Raw genomic sequence first — 21,558 nt, 5'->3', positions numbered from 1 at the left:
ACCAACCAGAGGCAGCTCTCAGCTTTTGAATGACAGCTGAGAGCTGCCTCTGATTGGTCCTAGCACTCAGACAATCAGAGGCAGCACTTACTCACCCATTCATGAATTCATGAATGGGTGAGTGAGTGCTGCCTCTGATTGGCTGAGTGCTGGGACCAAGCAGAGGCAGACCATTGTCTTCAATGGGGCTGCCTGAAGCCACGGCTCTATTGAAGACAATGCCTGCATTATTTATTTCTTTTAATTTTTTTTTTACACTAAAATTCTGTTTTTTCGAGGAAGGGCTTTTATGTAAAGCCTTTCCCTGAAAAACAATTACGGGGTGCCGGCAGACCATTGTCTTCAGTGGCGACGCCGGCAGCAGCCACAGCTCCATTAAAGACAATGCCTGCATTATTATTATTATTTTTTTATACATTTAAATTCTGTTTTTTCGGGTAAGGGCTATGTGTAAAGCCCTTTCCTGAAAAACAATTCGTGGGTGCCGGCAGACCATTGCCTTCAATGTAGCCTCCGGCAGCAGTCGCGGCTCCATTGAAGGCAATGCACGGTAGGAAACCGAAAAACCCCGCTGCAGATGTGAAACCACCCTTAGAGATTGTCCAGTCTTCTACAATGAAAATTAATTTATGGAGACCTATGGCGCTCCAAATTGGGTGGGTGCAAGAGTATAACCCTAGTCCAATCGATATTTAAAAAAGAACTCTGCAGATGCTGTTCAAACCATCTTGATATTTATAATAAGGCGATGGTATTTTGTGATGTTCCAGCCCTAATTTAGCAGGCTTTTGTCAAACCCCGTTTGCCACTGAATGGAATAGATAGGTGAAGATGATCAATAATAGGCAACCTCGATCATGATACCAATGTGATTGAGGTCGCTTTATACTGCCCTAATGTTCCATCCTGTGCTTTTCCTTGAACCGGCATATAGCACTGACATCTTAGAATTTATCTCTTCTTCCACATGTTCTGGCCTAGTCCGGCTCACACAGATAGGGGTGTATTCAAACTAGCACTCAAGGGTTTAGTTTTCCTGACTATATGAGCAGGAAACCAACACCGTCTGGTTGAACTGAACCATCTTAATGCGCCAAAAGGACCCCATTGATTATAATGGGCTACGCTTGGTTCCTGGCAATCCGTCCGGTATTTTGCAGGATGAAATAGCGCTGCATGTGGAGCGATTTTCTCCCATTTTAACGTAGTTCAGCGACAAAGGTTTCTAATGAAACCTCTGATGCGGATGTGAAGAGCTCTTAGCGCCATCAATGTAGATAAAAGTTATATCACCTTGGGGCAGGAGAAATATGCGCTGCTGCTTGGTTTCAGCAAGGGGCGCAACTATAGATGATGTGGTTGCACCCAGGGCCCAGGAGCCTTAGGGGGCCCATAAGGCCTCTCTTCTCCATAGGGGGAGCCCAGTACTATGAATAAAGCATTATAGTTGGGGGCTCTTTTACAGGTTTTGCTTTGGGGCCCGGGAGCTTCAAGTTACGCCTCTGTGATAGTCTAAATTAGGGTTTCTCAAGTCAAGTACCCCTCCTCAAATACAGAAGGCTACATCAAAGTAACCCTAAAACTTTGACCCTACACCGAGCTGCACTTTAAATGCACAGCATGGGGATGGCGTGAGTATACAGAACTAAGGGCCAAAGACTGACACCATACCAAACCAGTTCAGCTATATAAGCATCACTAGGTCAGGGCTCTGTTTCACCCTTTGAATGTAAACAACGTCAGTTTACATTCACTGACTGCATGCTGAGATTTTGAAAACTGTTGCATTACTTTTCATTGTAAAAAAAAAAAATTGTACTTTTTCCATTGCAGTAAAATGTCACATCACAAAATTTGCTTTCTTAGTGACCTTCAGAGCTGATCTAATTGTTAGAGTATAATAAGACATTGCATTTTTCAGTAATTTTGCCAAAATCATAGAAAGAACTTGTAAGGCCGGGTTACAGCGGATTATTTGTAATACGCTCTCCCATAGGCTGCCATGTTGGCACTCAACACGAATTACATGAAATATGAGTGCAAGAAAAACTGCAGAACGTTCCATCTTGGTGCAAATTAGACACGCATACACGGCAAGAAAGTGCATGGCGATTGCCGACACGCAGCAAGTATGCAATGTCATTGTCGTGTGTCTCGTGGGCGGCACGTAGCGAATGATGGTCGTATGAGCCCGGTCTGACGTGTGTGAATACAGTCTTACACATTTTATCATGATACAATATTACCAATGGTAAGCTTGCAAGGCCGTACTCACACGGGTGTGTTGTCACAATTTTCCCACACACGACATGTAAAGCCAATTGATTTGTATTGGGCCACTCACGTTAGCAGTTTTTTCATATGCGTATTACACATACTCACACGGCAAGATAGTCATTGCGTACTTGCTGCATGCTGGCACTATATATGGGGTTGGTGCGATCTGTTGGCAGTGACAGCAGGCGCCCGAACAGCTGATCGGAGTCCCGAGCAGTGGACCCCAGCTATTGCTGACCTATCCCAAGGACAGGTCATCAATAAACATTGCCTCTAATACCCCTTTAATACCAGGTAGGAGTGAATTGAAGTTCCTCGACCCCAATGCAAAATCTGTAACAGGACCTCACTTAGCATGTATAATACTGCTGTCTTCTTGAGGCAGGGGGTCTGTAGGCCTCCCCTTAGGTGTAACCTTTATCCCTACACCCCTATAGCTATGACCTTATATACTACCAAAAAAACTTTTGAAACTCTACAGAAGCACAATGACGACTCCAAACTTACAGTAATAGTAAAGTGCTGCAAGGGATGAAGGATGTAAAGCAGCGCATGTGGGACTAGCCCCTCGACGTCACTTCCCTGCCCCCCTTATGCGACATGCTTTGTCCATATGACTATGTGTTATTTAACAAAGCAAACCACGTGGAGAATTATTTACCATAATTTCCTGGCAGCTGATCCGCGCTGTAGTACAATATGCTAGGAATTAGAGCCTCTGCGTGATGAAGCCTCGTCGTTCTGTAAGATATGAGGCTGATAACTTCTTGTTATTGTGTTCCCTCTACCACATGTCATCCATGTGCGTTACTGTTGTGCTGCGGCTAAAAACACAACTCATTGCCAACAGTCAGCTGATGATTCTTCTATGGGTCCATGTATAGTGTATGTAACACATGGACCCCGAGGGCATGTAACTGCTGGACCCATTGGCTGCAGCAGCAAAATACGCACTGTAGAGGTGCACTACAGAGAATGGCCTGAAGGGGGCAACAGACAGGCATTCTGGTGCCTGAGAAACGGGAAAACGCCCATAGGTGTGGTCAGGAAGATGGATCTAAGGGTAAATTCCTGCTACACCCAGAGAGATGTTGGCTGAGAGAGCTAAGCTGCTGCAGGCCGGTGGCCTAGGACAGGCCAGAGTCCGACAGGGGTGACCCACCCTAATCTTAACACCCAGGTGGGGTGTGTATGTGGACATTCATGTTTTGTTGAACGTTATATGGACTCTGTTTATGTTGGTTGTACTCTGAATAAAGGCTGGCAGGAGCCAGGTTTAAAGAAAATCCGTGTCTCCAGAGAGTACTTCTACGTGGTCGGTGCCCATTCTGGTCTGAGATTTGACGATCCGCAGGCAAGTGCACCCCGCTTGCTACAGCACCAGATTATTTTTTACTTGGACCTCCATGCAAAAATGCTGATTTGCGGCGTATTCACCCTATGCATTGCTAAGGTTGAAATTCACTGTGAAAATCCCACTTATTTCAATGGGTTTGTCCACATGCGCGTATTTCGACCACGCAACAAAGCATGGAACATGCTCTAACTTTGTGTATTTGCGCATCAAAAGTCCTCATATAAGTCAATGGGGGGTGCACAAATGCATGCGCAGTAAGCAAGGAGATGCATGCAACACTGCGCAATTCCGCATGACAAAACACTGCATATACAAGAAAATCTTTAGGTTTATTCTCTCTATACATTTATGGGACTTCGATTTCCCTCCATATTTTCTACACTACAGTCAGTCCCTATTAGTCTATGTTGTATATTGGATACAGTTGTGCGTAGGAGGCCTATTGCACATAAGAAAATGTATAAAGATGTCACAAAGTTCCTGGAAAGTCAAATACTGTACAGGATTGAAAAATCCCCATGAGCCGCCTATCTAGTGCATAATACATTATAGTAAGACTACTTGCTATTGCACCTGCTTCTTGAAATTATTGTATCTTCCTGCCGGAGTTTATCCTCCGTGAAGTTCTAGAAATCTGCAATAAGCCTGCTTATTAGACATTAACTTTAAGGTGCATCCTGCCCTATAAACATTTCTAGATATTCCCTTTATACTTCCTTAGGTAATGTTGGGACTGAATTGTTAAAGTTATCTTATTCTGATCCCAAAATACAACATGTGCAATACAGAATAGTCTCAGCTACAGCTTTACTGGCTTCTCATTAGTACTGAGGTCACATCTGCCTACCATCCCTGCTGGTTCAGGACCTTGCAGAGGAAATACCTGCTGAGTATAGGCTTTAAAGGGTTATTCCAGGCATATCTATCCTGTGGACAGGCAATAGAGGTTTGATTAATGGGAATCTGATTGCTATAACACAGGACTACCATACGTCTTGAATGGCCATGGTAGGGAGGACTTGTAAGCAGCAGATGCCGAGCATAGACTTGGCTGCTCCATACAACTCTATGTGAAGTATGGACACAGCTCCACATGCAGCGTAACATCTTGGGATATTACCAAGCAGATGTTGATGGTGATCTGTAGTATTCAGGTATGGAATAGATTTTCAAAGTTTAGGTTTAAAGTGTACATCACTTTCCAGATGACTTTCCAGAATAAGCTGCCATGTATGTACATGAGGAATTAGACTTTTTCTGGACATTATATGACTTGTATTTATCTTTAGTTTTCGCCTCTGTAGAGTGTACATCTGATTCTCAGTTCTTTCAGAACTGGTGAAAGAAGCCTGGCTGCTGTGCTGTGTTCTATAGACTGTACACAGAGAACTGCAGATTTTGGTCTCTAATTGTCTATAAACCACATACATAAAATCATGTTCTAGTACAATGTACAGCAACAGTGAGTAGTGGAAATGTTTCTTTTCTGTAGCTATAGTTGCTACAACACAGTAAAAAAGTGACTATTCGCTTAAAGGCAGCCTCTATGTGAGTCTCTCCTTCCCTTCTTCCCCATCCTGTTTATACCCAGGACTTTGTCAGTAACGAGAGGGCATCCGCTACAGCTAGAAGAAAGCAGGTTTCATCACAAACACAGAAAAGGGTTCTTTACTGTAAGAGCAGTGAGACTGTGGAACTCTCTGCCTGAGGATGTGGTGATGGCAAAATCCATAGAGGAGTTTAAAAGGGGACTTGATGTCTTTCTGGAGGGGAAGGATATTGCAGGATATAAATCTTAGGTCAATAGTTAATCCGGGTATACAGGCAGGTAGGAACTATTAGGGGTTGATCCAGGGATTAGTCTGATTGCCATTAGGAAGTCGGGAAGGAATTTTCCCTCAAACGGGCTAATTGGCTCCAACCTCTTGGGGTTTTTTGCCTTCCTCTGGATCAACAACACAGGAGGATAACAGGCTGGACTAGATGGACATTGTCTTCATTCGGTCTTACATACTATGTTACTTTGTTATGTTACTATCCCTGTGCTCTCTATACATTTTAATGAGCCTTATGACTCAACCCCTCCTCCACTCCTTTTGTAAAGTCTCCAATGTCTCCTGTCAATCAATTGGGAGCAGACAGTAGACAGCAAGATAGGAAGAAGGGAGACCCCTAGTGGGCAGCACTTTAAAGTGATTTTTCAGCACAGAAGTGTCAATTTAGGTAAATACAGTAAATAGCAGTTTTCTTCTAGTTATCACACCCACTGTCATATAAGCACAAGCTATATGAAAACGCAGTGCTCACTTAAGGCAAAATAAAACTTGTCTATGTAAGAAACTTTAAATGATATGTCTGGGATTACAAGCAGTCTGTTTCTCTCTATTCAAGTGAATGAGGTTCTGATGTAATACCAGACACAACCCCTGGAAAAAAAGAGGCGCTGTTTCTGGTAAAAAAAACCATATATTTTTGTAATTCCAGACAACTTCTTGTGCATACGGACATCTTTTAGAGGGACTAATAAAAGTTCCCTGAAAATGCTTCCCCAGTGGGCTGTGAATATTTAAGGCCATGTTCAGATCTGATGCAGAGGCTCAGTTCTAAGCCTCTGACGCAAATCTGCCACAAAATCCTGGTTGATATAGCACATCGTGCTCCACTATTTTATCTGGAAAAATGCTTGCCGGCATGGCGGAAACTCAATGGATCCCATTATAGTTAATGGGGTCCATCCGGTTGCTGGTCAGGTCATACTTGTGCCGGGTCCAGCAATTCCACCGTTTCTGTTGTCCAGTGTCTATGGCATGACCTGATGATGTGTACAGCAGGGGTGTAACTATAGGGGGTGCAGGGGATTCAGTTGCACCCGGGCCCAGGAGCCTTAGGGGGCCCATAAGGCCTCTCTTCTCCATATACGGAGCCCAGTACTATGAAAAAAGCATTATAGTTGGGGGCCCTGTTACAGATTTTGCACCGGGGCCCAAAAGCTTCAAGTTACGCCTCTGGTGTACAGGCACATGTTCTATCTTCACAGCTCATTTCCACTTATTTCTTAGCTTATACATACAAATCCTAAAGCACTTCAGTCCTCCCTTCTTCTGTTTTATCTCAGTTCTCTAATCTCTTAGGGGGTGATAAACTTTTCGAGATAACCATTTATCTCTTTCACATTATAACAGAAACAAGTGTGGAAAAGTACAGAAAGGCTGCAAAACCAGACAAACATGAGCAGAAGCTGCGTGAAATAAATGGTTACATTACAGGCCAACGACACAAAACACAAGGAATTTCTATACTGTGAAATTCATCAAAATATTTACATAATGTAACATTTCAGTTCAAGTTTAGTTCAGTTTCAAAAATGTATAGATTTGCATCAGATAAAGTTTGTAGGAGGAAATTTCTGCTCGAAGAGTTAGTTTTACCAGGCACGGTTGGAGGAGAAGCCTAGAAATTACCATCCGTAAAAGTAGTCAATGTATAACTTTAACCCCTTCTGCGCTATAACATATAGTTACGGGGCACAATAACTCTTCCCTATGTATTCCTCATGGAAGGATCTCTGTGATTTACACCCAAGACAATGATTTGCTGCTTATGTTACGACCACACAGCGTGGGATTTCCATAACGGACTCTCGGCCCAATCCGCAACAAGTCCACAAACAACATCCACATGTTTTATATGTGAATTGGCCACCGATTTTGCTGCAGATTTGCTGTAGAGTTCACTTTGAACATTGAATTGCGTGAATTCCACAGGGAAAATTTTAAGCAATCGATTGACAAGCTTCAGATTTAAAATCAACACTACAGGTCAATCACGCACCCTTGTCTACAGCATGTGGATGAGATTAGTTAAAAACGCCTCCACTTTGATGCTACTGTAAACTTTGCCTATTTTCCGCAACATTTATGCCCAGTGGGAATACCTGAGATCATGGCCGGCCTTAGTTACATGTGACCCGTGGTAGATGTGGTTGCCCCTAGCCCACATCTACCTACACAGCTAGGTAGATGTGGGCCAGGGGCAACCACCCCCTTAGGTGTGCCTGGCCAAATGATCCTTCTCCTCCGTGTGGCATAAAAGGGAAAAGGCACCCAAAAAAATTCTACACAGGTTGCATCTTTCCTGTTATGGCCAAAAGGAACATGCCACCTAAGGGATAAAAACAAATGGATGGAGCTCCTTTGATAACCGCTAGCCTTCCGCAAATTAGTCCAATAGGCTGAAAATATATATGACAGCTCTATATGTGAATAGGGAGAGATCTGTCAATCAGGCAGGGTAGGGAGGAGCTGGAGGGGAACTTCTGTTTATGCCCAACACGTTTTAAAACTTTGTTTTCTCTGAAACACTGCAGTGTTTCAGAATACAGTTCTCAAAACACATTATACTACAGTAGACCAATTCTGCAAATTTGGTGAGACAGGACAGCTCTCTTAAAGGAGTTGTCTCGCGAAAGCAAGTGGGGTTAAGTACTTCTGTATGGCCATATTAATGCACTTTGTAATATACATTGTGCATTAAATATGAGCCATACAGAAGTTATTCACTTACCTTCCCTGCGCTGGCGTCCCCGTCTCCATGGCTCCGTCTAACTTCAGCGTCTAATCGCTCGATTAGACGCGCTTGCGCAGAAGGGTCTTCTGCCTTCGGGTTTGTTCGGCAGCAGCGGCGTTCTGGCTCCGCCCCCTTCTACGCGTCATCGTGTAGCTCCGCCCCGTCACGTGTGCCGATTCCAGCCTCCTGATTGGCTGGAATCGGCACACATGACGGGGCGGAGCTACGCGATGACGCGTAGAAGGGGGCGGAGCCAGAACGCCACTCGTGCCAGACCGAGCCGAAGGTAGAAGACCCTTCTGCGCAAGCGCGTCTAATCGGGCGATTAAACGCTGAAGTTAGACGGAGCCATGGAGACGGGGACACCAGCGCAGGGAAGGTAAGTGAATAACTTCTGTATGGCTCATATTTAATGCACGATGTATATTACAAAGTGCATTAATATGGCCATACAGAAGTGCTTAACCCCACTTGCTTTCGCGAGACAACCCCTTTAAGCATATGAGGGGGCCTACTGACTTTTCCTGACAGATGATGGTGAAGGATACAAGAATCAGGCATGCAGAATTTCAACACCTGATCCTTTTGCTGCCCCCTTGGAGATAAGCTGACACTGCCCTTGAGGTGGAATACAAATCTGTAAAATGCAAGTGTAAATTTGTCCTAAACTGCAGTTCCTACACAGTGTCAGGTTAGAAGTGGTGCTGTGCAGTCCCTATATTCTAGGGATTGTTGGGGTCCCAATGATCTGACCCCCACCAATCAGCTAATAATGGTTTATGTTACGTGTGCTGCTGAGACATGTTGTACTACTGTGTTTCCAGCAGCACAGCACTCTCAGGGTTAATGATTGAGCTGGCTGGGTGTTCTTCCTGCTAGCCAATCCCCTGGGTCTGGGCTCACATATATACCCAGCTCCTGGTCAGTCTGAAGCTGGTCTTGTACTGTTTGGATGTATCTGTGACATGTGTCCTGTTACCTGTTCTGTTGCAGCTTGCTGTGTGATCTGTGCCTTGCGGTTCATGTCCGTTTGTACGTTTATTTTGTGTCAGATTGGTCTGCTGAGTTTGTTTGCTATGTCTGCGCTAGGTTGGCCCCTAGGGCCCTCTAGTAGATGTGTCTTGCTAGTGTAGGGACTGCAAGATATGAGGGGCCTTGCCGGGGCTTGCAGCTTAAGTTCATTGGCCAATGTACGAACTAACACCTCGCATTTATATTCAGCTTCTTGTCTGCTATTAGTGTTTGCATTGTGGCTGTATGCTGTGTATTCTGGTTCTGTGTGTCCTGTGGTTCAGTCCCTGTCATGTGGCATGTGAATGTGTCCTGTTCTGGTGCGTGGCTCTTAGGATCAGCTAGGGCCAAGATCAGAAGACCGCTAGGCTGCCCTTATTGGGGCAATGTCCCCGCTTAGGTAGGGCCATGCCATTCCTCCCCTGTAGCACAGGGTCAGTTTGCATGAACCCCGTGTGCATACCCAGTCCTTCCTTGGTCACGATTGTGTGGGCCCCGTGCCTAGTTTGCCCACACGACCGTAACAGTTTATCTTAGCAGCAACCACTTTAAAGAAGATGGGATTCCTGATTTGTAGGACAGCTGGAAACCAGGAGAAAAGGCTAATGAGGTCCTAACATATTATGTAAATGCAACTTCCGGTCAGTGCAGAAATGACATTACCTCTCAGTAGAGCAGGGCCATGACTAATGCAGAGATAACCTAATAGAACATAAAGCCAGAACACTCATAATTAAAATATTGGAAGGTCAGGATGGGTGTAGCCTAGGAAATGGCAAAGTAAATGTGTGCATTTAATCCTGACAAGGAAGCGATATGAGAATATGGCGAGAGCTGTCATTCCAAATGCGATGAGTAACATCTCGATTCATCCTTATGGACCATTGAAAGTCTGTGCCACCATCAGGGGGATGAGTCATAGGCACGCTTTAGCTGCAGCCTGGCAGTCAAGCTGTGAACAGTCAGAGATTTCTCATCCAGAAGCCTAATTTTATAAATATGTACTGAATTCTGTAGTAAATAAGGCTAAACAACATGCCTGATGCTCCAATTCCTTAACAAACACGGGGGCCGATTTATTAATCCTGACTAATAGTAGACAGCATAAACTTAGACTAGATGTCTAAAAACATGTCAAATGTATCAACATAGTTCACGCTGGATGATAAATCTGGCACATTTTTAGGCACTTTTGTCTAACTTTATACTACTATTGGTTGGCTTACTTTGCAGCAAACTTTTGGCACACATTGTTGCATTTACATCAGGCTTATTTTCCAAATAGGACACGCCCCTTCTCCCAATTATACAACAGTTTTTTGGCATAAATTGAGGCAGAATTCTGGCACTTTTAGCTTAGTATATCTCCCCATGGTACTCAGATGTACACAGTTAATCTATGAGTCACTCTAGCATTGGCAGAAATGTTTATATACTGTATATTTTGCCTATAATCTTAGGAGATTTAAAGCAGTATTCAGGGAGTATACTACTGCCGTCATATCCTCAGGATAGGTCATCAATACTGGATCAATGAGAGTCTGACATCGATCAGCTGCTTGCAGAGCTCTTGTCACAGCTCCGTACACTGCAAGCTTTCTGCCATTCATTCCTATTCCTGGCTGCTACATAATGTACGTATGGCCGGTCTTACATATGCAGAACATGTGCGGTCACCAATTTGTGGGGGAGTAGGCACAGTCAGGTTTAGATTGTGGGATATCACCCTCTTAGGCCAGTCCCAACAGATCTTTTTTTCTCCAAACAAAAGCATTTTGTGGTTCCGGTGCTGTATTTATGTTATGTTCTGAGGCTGTAGTGAATTAAAAGGTTAGGTGCTCTATTTCTGTGCCAAGCTTGGTTTTGGTGCTGTATGTATGTTATGAGCTTGGTGCTGGTGCTGTATCTTTATTATGAGCTTGGTTCTGGTGTTGTGTCTGTTTGCTGAAGTTGGTTTTGGTGCTGAATCTGTGTTAGTAGCTTGGTTTTGTAGCTTTATTTACGTTATGAGCTTGGTCCTGGTACCATATCTATTCACTGAGCTGTTCTGGCATGGGTATGCTACGATCATGCTGCTCTCTGCACCAGTATAATGTAAGCGGACTGCTAATCTGTGCAATATATATTCTTTTTCTTATTTTGAGGGGGGAGGCGGGGGAGTGCAAAAACAAGTTCTGCACATAGTGAGATCTAACTTAAGGTCGACCCAAAGTATTAGGAACTGTGTGGATTCACAACTAGCTGAGTGATCATAAATGGTTGCACATCCAATTGGAAGAATGTATCAAGTGGGGTACCACAAGGCTCTGTCCTAGGCCCAGCGTTGTTCAACATTTTTATAAAGGATCTAGATGAAGGAATTGAGAGGAAACTAATCATATTCACTGACGACATAAAGCAAGAAGAGATAGCTAACACTAGGGGAGAGGGAGAGGATTAAAAAAGATCTCAAGCAGCTTGAACAGTGGGCAGCGACTAACAGAATGGCTTTTAACATGGAGAAATGCAAAGGCCTATATTTGGGCAAGAAAAATGAAAGAGCACATACAGAATGGAAGAAATTAGCTAAGAAGCAGGACATGTGAAAGACTTGGGTATACTAATAAATCATAGACTGAACATGAGTCAACAGTGTGATGCAGCAGCATAAAAGAAACAAATTTGGGGATGCATTAAGAGAAGCATAGAGTCTAGATCATTTGAGGTAATTATCCCCGTCTATTCGTCTTTGGTCAGACCTCATTTTGAAAACCACGTCCAGTTCTGGGCACTCTTATTTAAAAAGACTGACAAACTGGTGCAAGTTCAGGGAAGAGTTACCAGGATGGTGAGCGGTCTACAAATCATGTCCTATGAGGAACAGTTAAAGGATCTGGGAATGTTTAGCTTCGAAAAAAGAAGGCTGAGAGGAGACTTAATAGCTGTCTACAAATATCTGAAGGGCTGTCACAGTGCAGAGGGATCAGCCCTATTCTCATTTGCACAAGGAAAGACTAGAAGCAATGGGATGAAACTGAAGGGAGGAGACACAAATTAGATATTAGAAAAAACTTTCTGATAGTGAGGGTTATCAATGAGTGGAACAGGTTACCACGGGAGGTGGCGAGTTCTCCTTCAATGGAAGTCTTCAAACAAAGTCTGGACAGACATCTATCTGGGATGATTTAGTGATCCTTCACTGAGCAGGGGGACCCGATCACCCTGGAGGTCCCTTCCAACTCTACCATTCTAGGTTATTTCTATCTAACAGTGACTAACAGCTGATCAGTGGAGGTGTCCATGTGTTGTATCCCTGCCAGCTGATATTACCTATCCTGAGGATACGTCATTAATAACTTAGTCCTAGAAAACCCCTTTAACCATAGAAGTCTATGCATAAAGTATATACAATATTACAGGCAAGACATTTCTAAACAGACCAACCTCCCCAAAATCCACCCTAGGCCCTTCTCCCAATTAACTTTTCTTGATAGCAATAATCAGGAACTGAACTGTCATAATGCATATTAGAACACAAGACGTTCTTTGTTGGTTCAGTCTTACTTACTGCAATCTGTAGGGCAGTTGTATGGGCGCTAATAGAGTCACATCGTATCGCTAGAAATATAACCTTTTTCTAAAAAGGAAATTGAGCGCAACTGAGGTTGATACAAATTTTCCATCACATCCCATATATCCCATTGTACCGGTCACTACTAAAAGTTAACTCCTGGTAGGACAAGCTAGAAACACATTTCATCTATTAGTAGGACTGTCAGCAAATCCACGGAGTGCTTCAATACACTAAACAGATTAGGAATCAATAACTCTTTACAATAAGTGGGTGCTTTAAACAATCTCTTGGTCCCTGGACATTATAAAGGGGTCTGGAGGACATTTTTACCAAGTACTGTATATGCACTCTCATCACATCCCAAAAACACTCTCAAAAATAGCCATCGATACTATGCAAAGCTCAGAGCCGTTAGAACGGTCTATTACTCATTATTTCCCTAAGGAATTGGGGAAGAATTTTAAAAGCTTCCTCAAAAGTGAAGAGATTTTACTTGTGTGTTCAGAATAAATCAAAGTGTTGCGAAGAAATAAAAATACCAATAAAACGAGTAAAAGCTTGGAAAGAAGCTAATCCTATATCAGGCCTGAGCACATTTTGTACAGCAGATATCCCATAAATGACAGTCAACATTATATCAGAAGCTGAAGATGATGAAGAAGCCGTCAGCAAGATCAGATTTAGGGATGAATTGGGTAATCCGGCATAAAGCAAGCAGAGTAATTCATGAGCAGACCTTATATGCAGGTAGAGCAGGACACCTGACCCTCTGCATGCACTAAGCTTTTGGGTAGAAAATGCAAAAGATTTCATGCAACAGGAGAAGCAATGATAGAAATTGATGTTCTTACCGGATTTCCGCTTCGAGGAGCCATAATCCCTAAAAAAGAAACAGCAGCAAATAGACATTATTAGAAATGTGGTATTGGGGGGCTTCTAAATGCAGGTGCCCCACCCATGCAGTAAAACAATCCCCAGCTCTGCTATAGCTGGAAGCCTGGGCTGAGGAATCCTGACAGAGAGGCGATTGACAGGACCAGAGCAGCATCTCAGCACTACAACCAGCTGCTGCATCCAGCTCTGGAAGGCGAGGAGCATGTGATGACAGAGCGAACCATCCCTAATTATACAGGGGAGCTTTCCCTGCTCTTCCAAGAGGCTGCGAGGGTTCTCCCTATTCTGCATACATCACAGCGAATGGCGTGACGCTACAGGCACCTGTACGGTCTACGACGGATCTGCAATCGACTAGACTGGAGCAGTCTCTATCTAGTGGATTTTCTGAATGGAGCAACTTATTAAAGGGATCCATAGTTTTTTCCTTTTTTTGTATTACGGACGCTAGAATACAGAGTTGATGCTCTAAATTGGGAGCTGCTGCGATGGAGGGACACTATTATGATCATGCATAGAGGTAGGGATATGTCTATAGGCATCTATGTACATTTTAGGTCTATATGGACACAAATAGACAATTGCCTTACGTTTGCAAGGTCCTACGGTTTGTGTTTAGCATCTGGAGTACATGTAATAAGCCAATTTTAGTATTCTTTATAGAGAAGTACTTGCCTGCTCTTGAGAAATTGTTTGTGCATTGCATGCAACTCCCTTGCCCACCCTCAAATATAACCTTCACTCCTAATTTATTGTTTTTTTATTAAATGCTCTTTATTAAAAAGTTTTCAATTTTTTAACAACTTAACCAACTCTATCCCTCCCTCCAGCCATCCTCAACCCCCATCCCCCCCCCCCCCCTCTTACGACATCCCACCACAATGTATATGATGTATTGTTCACTACTAGTAAGTTCAGAAGTTATGGATTCTTGCCTCTCCGCACAATGATCCATTACAAGACATCCCGATACTGGGTAAGTTGTTCCTCTTCTTCCCCTTCCATAGCACTCCCTTTTGTTCGTCCCACTCTTGTTGATATATAATAAAGTTACCAAATATGTTCTATAATAACAAAGAATATAATCCTCCCCAGCTCAGTCGTGTCCCAAAGTGACATTTGACATCTGTCCACTACCATCATTAGTGTTGTCAAACTATTAGCTTCTATAACAAGGTTATCTGCCCAATATTGGCAAACGACCTAGTGCCCCCATAACCGGGGCTGTGGAGTTGGAGTTGTGGACAGATTTCATTTTAGTGGAGTTAGAAGAAATGTAACGACTCCGGCTTATAAAGAGAATGAACATAAAATAAATATGGTTTACTTAATTCAAGGCAGGATTTGTTGCATATTTCCTTTAATGGGAATTTAGGAAAATTTGGAAATGTCCTACAGCTAGAGATGAGCGAGTATACTCGCTAAGGCACATTACTCGAGCGAGTAGTGCCTTAGCCGAGTATCTCCCCGCTCGTCTCTAAAGATTCGGGGGGCGGCGGGGGAGAGCAGGGAGGAACGGAGGGGAGATCTCTCTCTCCCTCTCTCCCCCCTGCTCCCCGCTGCAACTCACCTGTCCCCCGCGCCGGTCCCCGAATCTTTAGAGACGAGCGGGGAGATACTCGGCTAAGTCACTACTCGCTCGAGTAATGTGCCTTAGCGAGTATACTCGCTCATCTCTACCTACAAACATAAGTTCTAACCCTCTAAGCCACTATTTATCAAAAATATTGATAACTAGAATGTGGTAACAGCAACAGAAAATCAGCTATTGCCTTTCCTCTCCAATTTAGGCCCATTGTATGATGTGTACGCTGCTCAATCAAATGCATTGGATTACACAGACCTGCTCACATTCATGGGTCGGATCTGCGTAATCAGCTTGCGGAAAATAGAATGCAGCATGCTCTATTTTACTGTGGATATCCACGACTTAGAGCCAATTGTGCTCTATGGTCACAGATATAACCGCAGCCCATACGCAATGTAATTGTGTATGGACTGCGGGTACCTGTATCATCACTAAGCGATGGCATGGGAAATATAAACCGACAAAAGAGGTATACTGCACATGACCGCCTGCATGAGTACGCGGCCATGCGAAGCACATTTACGCAGGGCCACGGCCAGGCTTACAGTTGGAATCCGCCGCGGGCCTCCGCAAGCGGATTCCACATACAGCCATGTAAGCCCGGCCTTAGTCCAAGTATCCTTATGCTGCTTTTTCATGGTTTTTAGTTGAGATGAGTCTGTGCCGCACTTTCTGCACATGCTCAGTAGTGAAACTCCTCCTCTACAGACGAGAGGAAGAAGGCGCTGGGCATGCTGCACTCATCTCAGAACTGCTGGAGAGAACAGGTAGACAAGTAAGAGCATACCTAAAAACCTTCAGTAAACTTTGCATATATGAATAGCCATCCTCTGTATTCTTTATGTAAAAAAGACTGAGTAACACGAGGATTCGGGAGTCAGAGTCCAACGATTGGCTTACTGACTCCACAGCCCTGCCCATGAGGGGCATCAATACACAGCATATTACATGTGTATTTTTACAATTAACATGCATGACCTCCTCCTCTAAGGCGTTGTTGGGAACTCCACTCAACACAACGTACCTTCCCTGACCGGATGAGACCTGCACAGAACGTAGACCCTTCACCTTCACCCTTATTCCACCCATTACATACTGGAACATTAAGGAAAATATTGTTTGAAACAACAAGAGTAGTAAGTTCAAGTCTTTCCGTCCAATTGAAAGTAAATAGAACTCTGGTCCATTGTTCGACGTTCTTGAATAAAGAAATGATGAAATGTAACCCCAAGGTCACGATACTTCGCCTTCTGGTATGACACAGAAAATGTAAAATTTAAAACAGACCCCCGAGAGTTTCAGTAACATCAGAGTCAACTTCTATTAGTCCAAGAGGAATGTTATTCTATTCCAAGGCATAGATAGAGGCCAAGAAACACTCAGCTATAGGGTGAATAAAGAAGGCAATGTACACGATGTCATGCAGCATGTTGTGCAAACTTTGTTCTCTTCTATCGGTAAAACAAAAGGATCAACAGATGTGTCTTAGCACACACTGGCTCACAGTGGGTCTCTGTACCCCATACATACTTTACACTTAACTCAAACCAGGAGAACCTCAAAATGATGCTAAGCATGTGATACAGGATTCTGGTTCACCATTATAGGCAATGCAGAGCTTTCATCGGAAAGATACGGATTTATCAACCAGCACATCTGGTTCTTTTTCGTTGTGTATGCAGTAGTTTTAGAGATTTTGCTGCTGCGTTGGAGCAAGACACGTTCCTATATGCTGTGTGTTAGCCATGTTACGCTATGAAAATCAATGTACTAATATTAACCCTTTCCAATCCAATTTGTATCCTGTTTTCCTAGGGGGCTTACTTTTTTTTTACTGCCGTTATACAACAGCGCTATATGCTGGCTAAAACCAGTACTGCATAAGGTGACACGTTGGATAGGCCCCGACAGCAGAGAGGCTGGCAATATACAGTAAGAGAACCCCGACGGATGTCTTCCGAAATAAGAGCTGTACAGCCTTAAATCATAATGTCTTCAGAGGTCAGACAGTGGATTGGAAAGGGTTAAAAGGAGTTTTATTCCTGCATTGTAAATATGACCGGAATACATTTAGCTCAAATTTACTAATATAGCTTAGTTTAGAGAATGATATGAAATTTTGAAGACCATGGCTACCTTGGAGGCATAGGTTTTCATCTACTGTATATTGTCCATATAGGATAATCTGTAATATCCCGTTTTCCCAAAAATAAAACCTACCCTGAAAATAAGCCCTATCCTGATTTTTCGGAATTTACAAGGAGGCTTGAATTATAAACCCTACCCCCAAAATAAGGCCTAGCTGCAATACATTACAAAAAGCAATAGATTACCTAGCACGTTGATACTAAGAATGCCGTTATGAGCATTACAAGCTTGTCCCGGTGAAATGATTACCACGGCATTTGAGTAGGAGCATGATTGTGCTTAGATGTAAACATCGAACAGACATGCAGAAGGGCCATTGTCCCTCTAATCAGCTGACCGTCGGCGATCCTGAGCAGCAGATCCCACCGATCAGATATTGATGGCCTATCCTAAGGATAGACGATCAATGTTTAAAGGCTACAACCTCTTTAGTATGTACATGGTGGACCACAAAAAAGTGGCGCACCTTTGATCCCAGCACAACACTCTTATGAAAGCTGTCTAAAAGAAAATCAAACTTTGCTGCCCATAGCAGCCAATCACAGCGCAGCTTTCATTTTACCTCAGCAGTCTAAGAAATGAAAGCTACATAAAGGTTGGTTGTGATGGGCAACAAAGGCGGATTTTCTTTCAGACAGCTTTTTTATAAATCTGCCCCATGGTGTTCTTCCTGCATCAGCAAATAGTTATTGTGGAAGGTGATGTGCACAGTGGGTCAATTTAGGGAACACAAGAGGGCTTCGCCAACAAGTACCCAGGTACAAAAGCAACTGCTAAACGTTGTATTCAAGCCTGGTTCAGAAATGGCGCAAAACTGGGACTGTTTCAAGCATGAAGAAAGAGAGGCTGTCCAAAGACTGATGCAGCAAGTTGGTGTATCACGGACGACGAATCTGTGACCGTGGAACCATACCGAATAACGTGTGCAGGAACTGAAGGAGCTCAAAGTCAAACGGTAAATTACTGTACATGGCTGCTGACTATGATTGCTAGAGGACTTTTGGACCCATTGCCATACCTCCCGTAAATCACCGGCACGGATTCATGAACCGTTTATGAAAGAGTGAACTGTGAGCAAGAGGTTACGGCCAACACGCTCCCCGCACAATATTTATCTATGGGTAAATTTAAGTGGAAAGTATACACCAATAATCTGCATACCCCGGACAAACTCAAAAAAGCATCATGACCACTATCTGTAAGATGACTGTTGAAGAGCTGCAGGCAGTATCAGCCAACATGTTGCAATGTGCCTAGAGGTGCATAGAAGTGAACAAGAATCACATCCAGCATCTATTGTAATATGTGGATAAATCAATAGAGCCTTGGAAAAAAAACAATCCACTTGCTCGCTCTTCCTTTCACAGCTACGTATCCATGGCCCATCCTGTATATTACATGGGCTCTTCAGGACCATAAAAAGGGCATTATTTCTTAGTAACAGCACCACTCATCAATGACTATATATGGTATGGCAGTTAATTCTCCTTTAAGTTACTGGGGCTGAACTGTAATACCTGATATAGCCTATAGATAAGAACAGTGCTGTTTCGGGGGGGGGGGAACAAAAACCAAAAAAACCTGACTGCTTATAATTTTTCTAATGTTCAGTATAGACTCAAGTACCAGCATGCATTTATAATAGAAAACGCTAACCCCAGATCAACATTAGAAGCCAGCCTGGGAAACCGAAATGAACTTTTGAATCAACCCAGAAATGGGGACAGAAAGAGAAACATTCACAAAATATTTTTGAAAATTTTGCAAAGTGCAGCATTTAGAGCAAAAAATGTGAAGAAACAGGGGCCTCAGGCTTCCAGTTGAGGGAGGGGTCCCCTGGTGAGATAAAACAGTTGCCGCATGCAAGGGCTTGGAAAGGGATCGGAGCTTCCAGTAAAAATTCTTTCATCATCTTTTCCGCTGCTTAGTAGACTCTGCTTGGGGATATCCTACTGCTCTGCTTGTATTTTTAAGAGGCCGGTATTGGTGAATTCTTGTAATAAAAAGAGTGAATACCAAACTGTGAAGAAGCCTTTGAGCTTTCATCTACAAGTAATAATATTCGTACAAACTGCGCACATTACAATAAAACGCCCTGCCATGAAACCATTCACATCTGTGCATTAATTAACACACATTAATTGCACAGTATCACCCATTTCAATATATGATAAAGGTCTCTTCATTCCCATTATGATCTTAATCTAAGTACCATCAGGTCTGCAATGTGGGTTCATAGTACAGATCAGTAGTTGGGGCATCCTTGAGACTACAGCACAGAGGCTTGAACCTACTGGACCTCAATGTAAAATCTTTAACAAGAATCCCCCAGGGATCATTTATAGCACTAGGGACAAAGAGCTTATTGCGCCCCCTTAGGCACCAAGTCCCAGATGTGACTGCACCCCTTGTAGTTATGCCACTTTTCCAACACGCTGCCTGCAATGGCACCTAATCTTCATCCCAGCAGCTCAGCCTGTAATAAATTCTAGTCTGTGGTCCCCATTGTAATAAGTCTACTCTATGTGCCCCTCCACTGTATTAAGCTCCATTATGTGCCCCCACTGTTACCACACCACTCTGGTCTACACTGTAATAGGACCCCTCTGTGCCACCTCCTATAGTGTTATTTCTGTTTAAAGGATCTCCGACCTGATGCCGTCACTCCTCTTCCAGTGACCTGGTCCGTCATACATCGCAGAAGTGTGCATCCATAGTCCTGATCTCCGTTTCTGGTGCCTGAGTGCAGGGTAGATGCACATCGTCAGAGTGTGTTGCAAAGTATGATAAAAAAAAAAAAGGTAACTGAAGATGGAGTGACAACGTTGGGACGGAGCTCCTTTAGGATGAAATACCCTGTTTCCCTGAAAATAAGACATACCCTGAAATTAAGACATAGCATGATTTTCCAGAATTTTTGAGGATGCAAAATGATTTTTTCAAGCTTTTTGAGGATGCTTGAAATATAAGCCCTACTCCAAAATTAAGCCCTACTAACAGCTAATTAAAAAAGTCAATTTAAATAGTGTCCAGGCAGCTATACATGTAAAAAAGTTAAACCTTTTTGAACAAAAATTAATATAAGACGCTGTCTTATTTTCGGGGAAACACAGTAACACTGCAGTAAAGCTGCCTTTTTGCACCACCCTCCTCAATGATTTCATATGTATTTGTGTCCGGAGGACACGAGAGCAGTTGAAAATGTGCCCCAAAGAGTCTAACATACAAGTCTTATCTTAATTAAAAGGACACATAAAGAAGCGCCTACGAAGGGAAACATCCACACCAAATGTGTATTATTTCCATGCCAAAAACCATGTCAAAAAGATGCAAATTTTGATGCAGATTTTCCACAAAGGATAATCCGCACTATTTCTGCCATGTTTGAATTAATCCTCTTTCTCAGCAACTGTAGCACCCAGTAACAATCTGCATCCTGCTGTAGGATCAGACAGTAGAACCCAATTACTTTTACCGGTAAATGGGTTCGCAGAGTTAAGGAAACCCCTTGTTAACCCGGTCCCCCTTGCATTAAAATTTTTTTTAAAATTACCACTTACTCACTTCTCCCCTATTTGTCCTCTGCTGACAAATTTGGTCTCCTATGTCCGTTTACAGGCATCTGTGACGTCCCGTAAACCCGCTGCAGCAGCCAATAACAGTGCTCAGCCATGATTGCTGAGCATTGTCATTGGCTGCTGCAGCTTGTTTGTAAATGGACTCAACACACAAACTGACATCACATGGAGATGGCAGCCGGCGGACGGACGGGGAAGCAGGGAGAGGTAATCGCTGAATTTTTATTTCAATGCATGGGAGACTGGGTGGCGAGGGGTTTCCTTAACTCGAGACAATTAGAGATGAGCAAGCGTACTCGCTAAGGGCAAATACTCGAGCGAGTATTGCCTTTTGCGAGTACCTGCCCGCTCGTCTCAAAAGATTCGGGTGCCGGCGGGGGTGATCGGTGAGTTGCAGGAGTGAGCAGGGGGGAGCGGGCCGAAGAGAGAGAGAGATCTCCCGCTCGTTCCTCCCTGCTCTCCCCCGCCGGCACCCGAATCTTTTAAGGACGAGCGGGCAGTTACTCGCAAAAGGCAATACTCGCTTAAGTATTTGCCCTTAGCGAGTATGCTCACTCATCTCTAAAGACAATCCATTTAAGCTTCA

At 43.5% G+C, this 21,558-nt stretch overlaps 1 protein-coding gene across 5 annotated transcripts in view; it reads right to left on the bottom strand.

Annotated features, from left to right (window-relative positions):
- The window catches only part of SH3PXD2A (SH3 and PX domains 2A), a 327,632-nt gene that overhangs the window by 112,805 nt on the left and 193,269 nt on the right, over positions 1-21,558 (bottom strand). For 3 of the 5 annotated variants that reach the window (XM_066600881.1, XM_066600883.1, XM_066600884.1), the window contains one exon: positions 13,616-13,644. In XM_066600881.1, the coding sequence (XP_066456978.1) occupies positions 13,616-13,644 (29 nt within the window). Of the gene's footprint in view, positions 1-13,615; positions 13,674-21,558 lie in introns of those variants that run through there. The other 2 variants (XM_066600885.1, XM_066600886.1) reach the window with 1 other exon arrangement.

The sequence above is a fragment of the Eleutherodactylus coqui genome, chromosome 4 (genome assembly GCF_035609145.1).
Source record: "Eleutherodactylus coqui strain aEleCoq1 chromosome 4, aEleCoq1.hap1, whole genome shotgun sequence".
Lineage (NCBI taxonomy): Eukaryota > Metazoa > Chordata > Amphibia > Anura > Eleutherodactylidae > Eleutherodactylus > Eleutherodactylus coqui.
The sequence above is the reverse complement of the archived record's forward strand: the minus strand, read 5'-3'. Positions and strand labels throughout refer to the sequence as shown.